Genomic DNA, 12,870 nt, shown 5'->3' with positions numbered 1-12,870 from the left:
ACCATTCCTGCCTGAGGGCTGCCATGCTCCCCACCATGATGGTCATGGACTCTAACCCTCTGAAATTCTAAGCCCTGATACGGTCTGCCTTCTATAAGTTTTCTTGGTCATGGCATCTTTTCTTATCTTTTTTTATGGCATCTTTTCATGGCAATAAAAAGCAATTAAGACAGCCAGGCACAGAAAGGACAAATACCAATCACGCTCAATGGTAGAATCCAAAAAACTGTTCCAAGCAGAACAGCAGTTATCAGAGGCTAGAACATCAGGAAGTGGGAGATGGGGAGAAGGTAGCCAACAGGTAGTGTTTCCAATTGTTCAAGACTACTTCTGTGTTCTACTATATAGTAGTTTAACTATAGATACAATAGCAATATACACAATGTCCGTGCAATCAAACATAGGGCCTTGCACATGCCAACAAGTTCTTGACCACTGAGTATTCCCAGCTCTTGGTTTTTAGAAACACTCACTCCCCACTCACTATTTCAAGACAGGGTTTCCCTGTCTTTAACAGCCATGGATGTTTTGGAACTCTCTCTCTGTAGACCAGTCTAAGTTCAAACTCAAGAGACCCTCCTGCCTTTGCCTTTCAGGTGCTGGGATCAAAGGCATGTACCACCATGCAGGTGACTTTGAACTTTTGATCCTCCTGTTTCAGCCTCTAGAGTGCTGGTATTATAGGCATATATCATGTCCAGTTGTACTTCATGTTTCAAATATCTACAAGAAAGGATATTTAATGGTATCATAAGAACAACAATAATAAAGAAATGTTTAAGGAGGTAAGTATGTTAATTACCATGATTTGATCATTATACAATGTATACATATATCAAAGCATCACATTGTACCCATAAATATACCAATTTTAAAGTAAGCATTTAACTTTTGAACCCAATTATTTATTTGAAACTAATTATCCTTTTCTTAAAGAGCATCTTTATAAAACCTGACTTATTATTGGTAAGAAAGCATTGTATTTTGCCTGAACAGAGGCACTGGGAGGAGGACCAGCTGTGCAAGGGGCAGCACAGGTCCTTAAAGAGCAGTGCAGATCTGTGGGCAGGCTAGGAGTGTCTGAAAGAGGCCATTAGAAACCAAGAAATAAGGAAATGATCCCTTAAAAAAGAAAAAAGGCAGCTAAGAGGCTAGAAAGACATTTTCTGCAAAATAAATAATAAGCAACGATGGGCTTACCAGTAGGAACACTTGAAAAGAGCCGTACTCAGCTAATCTATCTGCTCTGGATATCAAAATCAGGGTGGTGGTGGTAGTAGTGGTGATGGTGCACACCTTTGATCCTGGCACTTGGGAGGTAGAGGCAGGCAGATCTCTGAGTTAGAGGCCATCTAGTCTGCAGAGTTCGTTCTAGGACAGCCAGGGCTTCACAGAGAAACATCATCTTTAAACCAAACCAAACAAACCAGGGAAGCAAACTCTGGATATCAAGTCACACAACATGTTATCAGTCCCTTTTTTCTTTTGCTATTAACAAATAACATCTTAGAATTTTGGGGTTCTTGACAACTTCCCACCTCAGATTTTCAAAATGGGTGTATGGAACAGGGGTGGGAACTTAGGACCACCTTCATCCATTCAGCATGTATTTATTGGTGCCTTTTTTAAAAAAAAAAAAAGATTTATTTATTTATTATATATACAGGATGTATGACTGCAGGCCAGAAGAAGGCACCAAATCTCATTACAGATGGTTGTGAGCCACCATGTGGTTGCTGGGAATTGAACTCAGGACCGCTGGAAGAACAGTCAGTGCTCTTAACCTCTGAGCCATGCTCCAGCCACCTATTGGTGCTTTTTGTGTGGCAGGTCCTTCTTGGGTAGAGACCAAGGCAACCAAAATCTCCATCCTTGCTTGCAGAGCTGGGGGTCTTGTGTAAAGGCTCACTGAACCGGGCCTTTCGACTGTGTACCCTTAGGCTATACCTTCCCTGCATCCCTGCATCATCTACAGATTCCTGGTGCGGAGAGGAATCCAAGAGAAGTGCTGAGGGCAGAAGTGGGTATCCACTCCATATAGGATCAAAAACATGCACCACCTGGCTGGGTGCACTTCTTTAATCCTGGCACTCAAGAGGCAGAGGCAGGAGGATCTGTCTCTATGGTAGAGGCCAGTCTGGTCTACACAAGCAGTTTAAGGCTATCCCTGACTATATAGTGAGACCCTGTCTCAAAAAAGGAAAATGAAATAAGACTTCTGCTATATTAATCACAACTCTCTGTGAGCTATGTGACCCAACCTATTATTGTTGGTTAACGTTACTACCTCAGTCTACAAGAGGTCAATCTCACAGGTATCCGAGGAGAAACTTACAAAACAAAATCCAGAGCATATTATTAAGAGACATTTGAGGGACAAAAATACAGTTTTCTGAGAAGTAATTCTTTTAAGCAACTTCGATGTAAATTAGAAAATTTATTAGCATCAGAAAGTTTCCCACAGCTAATATACAAATATTGATGGCTTCACTCAAATTTTTAAAAGCAAAACTTCCATGAGTATAAAATATCTATTAAACAGCTATGGTACTTAAAAATATCAATTACCTTGAAAGTAAAATTCATGGTTTCTCTTTCTCACAATCTGAAAAGATTCTATAGAAAAGCACATTATTCTCTTGCTGTCCGGCTTCCTGGGTGATTACCCAGTATGCAAAGAGTTCAACTGAGTATTTCTTAACATATTTATTTCAACATTCGCATGTTCTAATGGCTCAAAGAGGGGGAAAGAGTGAGGGAGAGGAGGTGGAGGCAGAGGCATAAGCAACAATTTGTGAAAACCTGGTCATACAATACACAAAATAGGCCTGACTTGATGGCTCACCTTTAATCTCATCACTTAGAAGGCAGAGACAGGCAGATCTCTCTGAGTTGAAGGCCAGGCTAGTCTACATAGTTCCAGGTCAGCCAGGGCTACCCAGTGAGACCCTGTCTCAAGCAAGCAAGCAAGCAAGCAAGCGAGCAAGCAGGCAAACAAACACAAAATGAAAAACAAAAACAAAAACACCACCCTATGGGGGCTGGAGAGTTGGCTCAGCAGTTAAGAGCACTTTTTGCTGGAGAATTGGGGTTCAGTTCCCAGCACCCACAGTGGTTTGCAAGTCCTATAACTCCAGTTTTGAGAGGATCTGATGATCTCTTCTGTCCTCTGCAGGTACCAGGCACATACATGATGCATATGCATACATGATTGTTCTGTAAGCAAACATGCATACATTTGGGAATAAATAAAAAAATTTAAAAAGCTGTCTGTTAACAACATACACCTTTAACCCCAGCAGAGGCAGGATCTCTGTGAGTTCCAGGCCAGCCAGGGTTACATAGTATGACCCTGTCACCAAAACGAACAACCAAAAACAAACACACACATAAATAAAAAAGAAGAAAAGAACTCCCTATGGCCAACTAACAAGTTTAGCATCTAAAGATGAGTTAACTGTAAATTTTGTGATTTGGGAATATTTTCATTGTTGCTGTATTTAGGAGATGCCGCAAAGCTGTTCAAGGCTTTTAAACAACCACCAGAACAGTGCTTCTAAAAAGCAGTGTTGCTGGGTCTGCACAGACTTGCGACTGAAGCTACTCCAGAGACTGAGGCCAGAGGATCATAAATTCAAGGCCATCCTGGGATACACAGTGAGTTCTCAAGACAGGCCCATGCAATTTAGTGAGCCCTTGCCTCAATATTTAAAAAGTAAAACGACAACTGCAGAAACAGGTTTGGTGACAGAGGGCATGGCTAGTACATGCGAGGCCCTAGGTTCAATCCCTAGTACTGTAGGCTTAAAAAAAAAAGAAATGAAAGAAAGAAAACAAAAAGGCAAAGTGTTAAATGGAGTGGCCAAATATAAAGCAAGGAATGCCATAGCCAAAGAAATCTTTTTCTCCCTTTGCCATGCTTGAGACTGAGCTGAAGACCATGTGTGTACTAGGCAAGTGCTCTACTAGTGTGCTCATGGGTAGCCAAGGGATCTTTAGTCTGATCTAGGGTAAACTTTTAAATTTTTATCTATTTATTAAAATGTGTATGACATGTGAGTGAATGTGGGTGTGCACATGACATAACTCATGCGGAGGTTAGAGGACAGTACTTGGGAGGTCATTCCTTCCTCTCACCTCTACATGGGTTTCAGGAATCACACTCAGGTTACGGGAATTGTCCGGCAAGTGCTTTTACCTAATAAGCTTCCTAGCAGGACCCATAAATACATTTTTATGAGTTGTTCTGTGTTATAAGATAAATCCATTCATAATCCATGGTAGATAGATACTTTTTTGTTGTTGGAGACAGGATCTTCTGTATCCCAGAATGGCTGTGAATTCACTATATACTTAAAGATGAACTTGAAGTTCAGATCTTTTGCCTCCATCTTTGAGTGCTGGGATTCAGGTATGATGCATTACCATACCTAGTTTATGCTATGTAATACTGAAAAAGGAAAAGCAAAGGGCAGAATGAAAGAGGCCAAATTCATCATCACATTAAAAACCAGTATTCAGCTTGAAAATCACTTATAATAAATCTTCTTTCCATGGGTATCAAAGAAAATAGTATCAAGCCAGGCAGTGGTGGTGAATGACTTTAAATCTCAGCTCAGGAGGCAGAGGCAGGTGGATCTCTGAGTTTGAGGACAGCCTGGTCTATAGAGCAAGTTCGAGGACAGCCAGGACTACACAGAGAAACCCTGTCTCAAAAAACAACAGCAAACCCTCCCCCCAAAAAGTATCAAAACTAAATTAAAAGCCTTTCTGAATGAAACATTTTATCTGAAATGAGCTCTCCAAAAACATGGTATGATGAAGCTTCATCAACTTGACTGGGTTTATCATTACCAAGGAGACACAATTTCTGGGTGCAGTGAAGGTGTTTCCAGCAATGTTTAACTGAGGGGAAAGCCATGCTGAATGTGGGTGGCCTTACCCTATGGGCTAGGGGTCTTACACCAAAGGAAAAGGAAAAGGGTGACAGCAGGGGCACAGCATTCATCTTCCTGCTTCCTGAGTGTGACACCCTGTGACCAGCTGCCTCACACTCTCCCACCACACCCCATGATGGACTCCCTCAAACTATGGGCCTAAACAGACCCTTCCTTCTGCTTTTGCCAGGTACTTGGTCACAGCAGTAGGAAAAGTAACTACTACACATAGTACAGCACAATATACAAACAACTCTCTGCTCATGCTGTTCTGAAAAATCATCATGCAAGGCATGGTGGTGCATGCCTTTGATCCCATCCAAACCAAACGTCATGGCCTTTATTTATTAGTTTTTAAATTTAGTTTATGTATATGAGTGCTCTATCTGCATGTACAACTTAATGCCAGAAGAGGGCATCAGATCCCACTAGAGATGGTTGTGAGCCACCATGTGGGTACTGGGAATTGAACTCAGGACCTCTGGAAGAGGAGCCAGTGCTCTTAACCACTGAGCCATCTCTCCAGCCCCCATGGCTTTTTTTACTCACCCATTAAATACATTATGTAATTAAAGTTGTGTAATTTAAATGTAGTAATTAAGGCAATAAACTTGGCTTATCTTATTTGCTATAGTAACTCTCTTAAGGTGGATATCCTCAAAAAAAAAAAAAAAGATTGTATTAGACATACCAATAACAAAACTCCACTGAAAAGGGATGGAGAGAGATGGCTCAGTGGGTAAGAACACTTGCTGCTTTTCTAAAGGACTTGAGCTCAATTCCTAGCACCTACACCAGGCAGCTCATAACCACCTCTAACTCTGGCTCCAGGCAATCTGATATTCTTTTGGCTTTTAGATATCCACAGACAAGTGGCATACAAACATGCAGACACACACATAAATAAAAGTCAAACAAATCTTTATAAAAGCAGTATTAGAATAATGTGTTTATCAATCTAAATATTTATATAACTATAAATATTTAACAACAAACTAAAAATTTATAAATATTTAATAACAAACTAATATTAATAGTTTAGCACAGAAATTTCTCAATATCAAAAATCTTTTGTTTTGTTTGTTTGCAGGTGCTTGGAATGGTTTTGTTTTGTTTTGAGAAAAGATTTCAAGTAACCCAGGCTAGCTTAGACCTCACTATGTAGCTGAAGGTCCCTGAATGATTCTCTTGCCTCCATCTCCTAAGTGTTGGGATTATAGGCATGAATCATTACACTCAACTTAAAGTCCTTTTTTTTTTTCTTGCTGGCAGCCACGGGGAACTCAAACCCAGGGCCTTGCACACAATAGGCAAAGTGACCTACCACTGAGCTACAATCCCAGCACCAGAGTCCATTATTCTTAACAGAATGTACAGAAACCTAAGTCTTCCTGTTAATAAAACTTAGTTGTACTGAAATAAGCATCCAGAATATAATGTTGTGCTGAGTAATTGTTGTGGTCAATAAATTAAATGGGAAACAAAGAAAGAATGGACCAGCTAATAAAATTAGTCTTTATCCTTACAAGAATTTTCTCTGTGATCTTGAGTAAATTATATAACTTTTGTGCTCCATCTGCCCTCCTTCCATAATTAATAAAGTATTTATATAGCCTGTCTTACCAATAAATAAGCAATTTTGGGAGCAATTTCCAAACAAATTTGGAAAAACATTAAGTTAGAGTCTGTCTGGGAGCTGAGTATAGACCACAACAGCAGAGTATTTCTCTGGGTCCAATCACCAGTATCACTGGGGTGGGGTGGGTGGGTGGGGTATGGTGGAATGGCAGGACAGAAACCACAAACCAAACAAATGAAAACTTTATTTGCTCCCGACTCTCACAGAGGGTAATTTCTGCTTAATAACTTCAATACAGGGTAACAGGGCAGACCCAGAATGAATGAATCAACAAGTGAATGAATGAATCAATGAATGAATGAATGAACAGAAACCAACAAATGAGGGCCAGGACTACACTTTAGTGCTTACCTAGTAAGTTGCAAGACCCTTGATTCCATCCTTAGTGCCAAACCAAACCAGAACAACAAAACCTCAGCATTTAGGGGGCTTCTAGAGAATGGTTAAGATATCACACAAGACACTCAAATTTATGAAACCCTCTAAAATATATATGTGTGCAGAACCCCCCGCCCCAAGGATTCCTGAGCTCTGGAAGAAGTCAACTCAGGGCAGGTGTTACCAGAGAAGGCCTCTCAAGGTAAAGAAGGTTTGTTTAGGAAATGGGCACCCTTTAAAGAGCAGAACTTTCATTGGTGTCTAGGAAATACTCTTAAAGCCCTTTCATTGTTTTCCCCAACTTCCTATTTCTCATGAGACTTTGACCTTGACTTCTGTTACTGTGTAAACCACAGTCGGCTTCAGGAGCACTGCTCAGGGATAGCAAAAGAACCCACAGAATAATACTATAAGCACCTTAAAGCCAGCAAGATCTGCGATCGAGTCTTCAAGTCTACTTTGAGTTGTACTGACATGGCTGATCTGAGTAAAATGGAGACAACATGCTACAGTGGAAATGGCGCCAGCGATGGAGAGCTGGCTCAGTGGGAAAGAGCCCTAACTGCTCTTCCAGAGGACCAAGGTTTGATTAGCAGCATTCACAAAAACAGCTCACAACCATCTGTAACTCCAGGTCCAAGGGAGTGATGCCTTCTTCTGGCAGCTATGGGAATCAGGCACGCATGTGGTGCACAGATGGACATGCAGGCAAAACATTCATACACATAAAATAAAAATAAGTAAATCTTAAAAACAACCCAGTAACCTAGGTGTGTACCTACTTGAATACAGAAAGCCTTTGACAAATGGAACTGTGGTTTTTATAGAACAAGATTGTAGGGTACGAGAGTGGGTGGGGGCCATCAAGAAAATCTCCTGAATTACTTCTGCCCTTTCACTGAGACCAAATAGATGTCTGGCATTCTAATTCCCTAAAGAGGAATGGATGCCATCAACCCATCTAAAATGAAAGTGCATTAGACAGATCAGAGCAAAGTTAGGATTTATATTGTGAGCTATTTTTAAAACTGCCAGCTTAGCAAATTAAATGGCTGTGAAGATCTCCTGGTTTCCATTCACAACAAACACACGACAGTGCACTCTCCTTCAATGAGATCTCCTGGTTTCCATTCACAACAAACACAAGACAAGGCACTCTCCTTCAATGAGTCTGGCCTGCTGGCAGCACAGTCTATTCTGCATAATTCATTCCTAAGAGGTTAGGAAACATCATTTTCTTAAGATACACCAAAATAAATGATTTTCTAGGGAAAAAAAAAGAGGGAAAAATATGAAGAAGAGGAGTTTTTCTTTACAGATTTTTGGTAAATCCTATGAATCACCATCCCGTTCAATTTAGGAAACTACTGTCTAAATAAAACGCGAGTTTGTCAGTGCTTTAAGCCCGTCTTAAGTGTTTTTCCTTTTTTAAAAGGGCATATGAAAAACTGGTCTGCTTTGAAACACAATTTTCTAAATCCTATGACAGATAAGGGAAAATAAAATCTATTCAGCACCACTAAAAAGCCACACCAAAGGTGACAAATTGAATTTTAAAACCATTCACCTCTTCAGAAGTTGGAGGTGATAAATCCTGAACTACTGAGAATGTTGGCTAAGTTAATGGTATTCACAGCCCCTGTTCCATCAGATAAAAACTATTTAAATAATGATCCAAACTGTCAATTATCACTGGAATTGAATTTCAGGAAGTATTATGCACACACTTGGGGTGTGTAGATAGCCCTTAATTGAGCCTTCTTCATGAAGATATTGCTAAGGGAAGGAAGCCCCATTTCATACTTTCTTTGGAAAACACCCAAACTTAATTAGTTCAATTTGGAACATCCTGAGCCTTAAAGCCTTTGCTTAAGCATAACATAAATTCTGATTAGCCAAGTGTGAAAACCAACAAAGCCAACTTTCTTGTCCCTCTAGTTAGTCTATAAATAGAAGTACTGCATCAACAAAGCAACTGGTGTGCTCTCCTATATCTCCGATGTACACACGGCCCAGCAAACTTGCTCTCAGCACACTGAACCAAGTGCGTCCGAGGCTCTGTAAAGGACCCTTTTAATAAACCGTGACTCACTGTTTGCTTTCTTCTCCAGGAGGTGGAGTCTTGCCATGCCCTTCCATTACAAAATCCTCCTGTTCCACCTGCAAAGGCAAGCACCACGGGTCAGCAGCAGTTAGAACTGTGATGTGACTTTCTCCAGTGCCAGGCCCTGCTCTGTGCACACCCACAGGGCCATGTCACTACAGTGTCTAAAACAGAAGTGAGGGCCTGAGACTTTCACTCTCCAGGTTTGTTCACAGCATTTCTCCTTGGGTGAACAGATTTGCAGGATGAAAAAGGAAGAGTGTTGATCAGCAACTCATGCAACTCTGACAAAGGATTAGCATCTGGAACATAAAAGACTATCTAAGAGTCAATGAGAAAATACCAGCCCATGAAAAACCTGCAAACTACTGGTGGGAGTTTCACTGAAGAGAACACATACATGGTCCCTGAACATGCGAAAAGCTGCTTCATTTCATATCTCTGAGGAAAATACAAATTAAAACCACAAAGAGATACCATTTCACAACCACCAGACTGGGTAAATGACAAAGCCCAGCATCATGGAGTGTTAGCAGAGGTGAGGAGCATGGCAACTCTCTACTCCTAGTGGGAGGGAAAACTGGTACGACTTTGAGAAAGTTTGCCCTTACTTGGTATGTTTGAATACACACTCACCATACAAACTTCAAATACATTTCTGGGTATGTGCTCTGAAGAATCTTTTACACATATATGAAAGTATCTATTTGATATTATATTCTCTGCCCCCCCCCATGCCTCAATCAGCCAACCCCCTGCCCCGCTCTAAGACAGGGTTTTCTCTCTGGCTTTGAACTCCAAAAAAACCACATACCTCTGCCTCCCAAGTGTTGGAATTAAAAGCATGCCCAGCAGGCAATAACATTTTTAATAGAAGAAAATGCAGAAATAAATATTCACTGACAATAAAGTAGGTTAGGACATTTTTAGCTACATACTCAACACAACTAAGTTACAAAAATCTAACCTTTGCTGAGAGAAGCAAATCATAAAAGAGTACCTCCATCCCTTTGTATCCACAGAGGACTGGCTCCAGGATTCTCAAGGATACTAAAATCTAAGGAGGCGTAGGACAAAGTGGTACAGAATCTGCATACAACCTATACTAAGATAACACAATATATACCACTTGGTCCAGATTTTCATTTTAAAATTTTATTATTTGTGTATGTATGTACATACATACATATGTGGGAAGGTCAGAGGAAAACCTGTGGGGGAGTTGGTTATCTCCTTCTACCATGTGGAGCCTGGGGATTAGACTCAGTGGCTTAGCAACAAGAGTTTTTACCCACTGAGTCTTCTCACCAGACCAATATATTCTTTTTTGTTTAAAATAAGATTTCATGTAGTCCTGGCTGGAACTGAACTTGCTATCAACCTGAGACTAGCCTTGAACTTCTGATTCTCCTGCCTCTAACTAATCTCAAGTGCTGGGAAAACATGATGCAATCATCATGCTCAGCTCTAGAGCTCTTTTAACACCTAATACAAAATGAATGCTGTATGAATAGCTGTCATAGTTATTGTTTACAAAACAACAAAACACCTGTACATTCTCAGTGTAAGTATAATCTCTTCTCATACATACATACATACATACGTGTGTGTGTGTGTGTGTGTGTGTGTTTGTGTGTGTGTGTATTAGTATAGAGAGTAGAACCCAGTGCCTCATTCATGGTAGGCAAGAATTCTATGACTGAGCTAGAACCCCTACCTATTTCCCCTGGCCCCAAGTATTTTCTAACTATAACTAGCTGCGTGTTTTGAATAAGGAACTCATACAGGGAGAATGGTTTATACAAATATGGTATGACTATTTATGAATATGTACAAACACACACACACACACACACACACACACACACACACACACATATATATATATATACACAAACTCTTGTTATATATAGTCCAGGCTGGCTTCAAACTCATAATCTCCCTTCTTCAGTCTATATACAACTATTTACTTAAAGAAATCTTTATATTTTATGTGTATGGGTGTTGTGCCTACATTTATGTCTGTGCACCACATATGTGCCTAGTGCTCATGGAGGCCAGAATCATTGGATCCCCTGGAATTAGAGTTACAGATGATTGGAAGTTGCCATGTGGGTGTTTGGAATCAAACCTGGGTCCTCTGAAAGAGCCTCCAGTGAGCTTAACCTCTAAGACATTTCCCCAGCACTATTATATACAGTTTGAGACACTGAAAGCTTGAGCATTCCCAATCTGAAAATTTTGTTATTTTGAAACTTGAAGTTTCAGTGTTGAAAGCACTTCAGATTTCTAGATTAGGGATGCATGATCTGTAAATGCTATACATATATCTCAAAACCGAAAAGCTCAAAATCTGAGATACTTCTGGTCCTGAGCATTTAAAGATAAAGGAAATTCAACACACACACACACACACACACACACACACACACACACACACACATAAGTGAAGAGTTGACTATTAAGAAAGGTAATGATTACTATGAAATCTAGGGTAGTGATTATTTTAGCAAGGGAGAGAATATGATGAGGGAGGTGATTCATTCAGGGAGGATGCATGGGGCTATCTAGGATATGATTATCTTCTATTTCTTGGTTTAATTCCAGCACTCAGGAATCAGAGTCAAGCGAATCTGAGTTTGAGGCCAGCCAGAGCTACACTATGGGGGTAGGGGTTCTTCATAATTATTCTTTTAATTATATATGTGTGTATGTATGTATGTATGTGTATATTATATATATATGTATATATATATACTTAATACATAGTTTATATAAATTTCAAAGAAATTTTTACTTCCAGTAAACATCTGGAACAAGCATTTTTACGGCTCCATACATTCACAACAGAGAAAGTGACAGAGATAGAGATACTCTATGAATGGGATTATCAGTCCGTGAAAACTACCTCCCAAAGGCATAATTTAAACACAACAGAAACAAAACACGACTAAGGGAAGGGGTGACGGCTCAGTGCTTCAGAGCAATTGCTGCTTCTGTAGAGGACCTGGGTTTGTTCCCAAGTACCCACATGGTGGCTCACAATCATTCCAGGGTATCTGATACCCTCTTCTGTGCTTGCAGATACCCTCTGCAAGCACAAGGAACTCACATGGTGCACATGGAGACAGACATTCAGGCCAAACATTCATATACAAAATAAAAATTAATAAATCTTTAAAAACAGACATGTCCAGAGATGGGATCACTCCCAATTTAGAAAAAAAAATCCATTTTTTTATGGGACCTAGTGATGTGGAAGACAGACAAGTATTATGGGGTAGTCAGGGTTAGGCACTTGCCACCAAGCCTGACAATGAGTCTGATCCTTGGAACCCACACAGTACAAGGAGAGAACTGACTTCAGCAAGTTGTCCTCTGATTTTCACACATACAATGTGGCATGCATGTAACCACATCACACACTACATAAAAACAAAATAAACACAAGTGCTTTTCAAAGTCACTAGCCAGGTATGGTGGCTCATGGATGTGATCACGACACAAATGCAGGGCAGCACTGCATGTTTGAGGCTAGCTTGGTCTGTACAATGAGTTCCAAACAGCCATGGCTATGTAGCAAAAAGCAAACAAAAAACACTGAGCTGTGTATTTTGTGCATTTAACGAGACAAATGTCATCTTTTAATCACGTAGAAAAAGGTATTTTACTGCTAATCAGTACTATAATACCACAATGATGCTAAGCAGCAATAACGGAGTCTCACCAAACCCTCTGTATCAGCTCCAGACTTCACCTCCAGCCCTCATGTTTGAGCTGGTGGCCCAAGAGATCCAAAATGAAACACTACC

The 12,870-nt window shown here is 40.3% G+C and overlaps 1 protein-coding gene across 6 annotated transcripts in view; it reads right to left on the bottom strand.

The window, feature by feature from the left end:
- The window catches only part of Tnrc6b (trinucleotide repeat containing adaptor 6B), a 233,601-nt gene that overhangs the window by 145,545 nt on the left and 75,186 nt on the right, over window positions 1-12,870 (bottom strand). For all 6 annotated transcript variants that reach the window (XM_037197686.1, XM_028871192.2, XM_028871189.2 and 3 more), the window contains exon 4: window positions 9,047-9,114. In XM_037197686.1, the coding sequence (XP_037053581.1) occupies window positions 9,047-9,114 (68 nt within the window). The remainder of the gene's footprint in view (window positions 1-9,046; window positions 9,115-12,870) is intronic.

The sequence above is a fragment of the Peromyscus leucopus genome, chromosome 20, assembly GCF_004664715.2.
Source record: "Peromyscus leucopus breed LL Stock chromosome 20, UCI_PerLeu_2.1, whole genome shotgun sequence".
In the NCBI taxonomy this organism is placed as follows: Eukaryota; Metazoa; Chordata; class Mammalia; order Rodentia; family Cricetidae; genus Peromyscus; species Peromyscus leucopus.
Note: the sequence above shows the minus strand (reverse complement) of the source record. Positions and strands in the feature narration are given on the sequence as shown.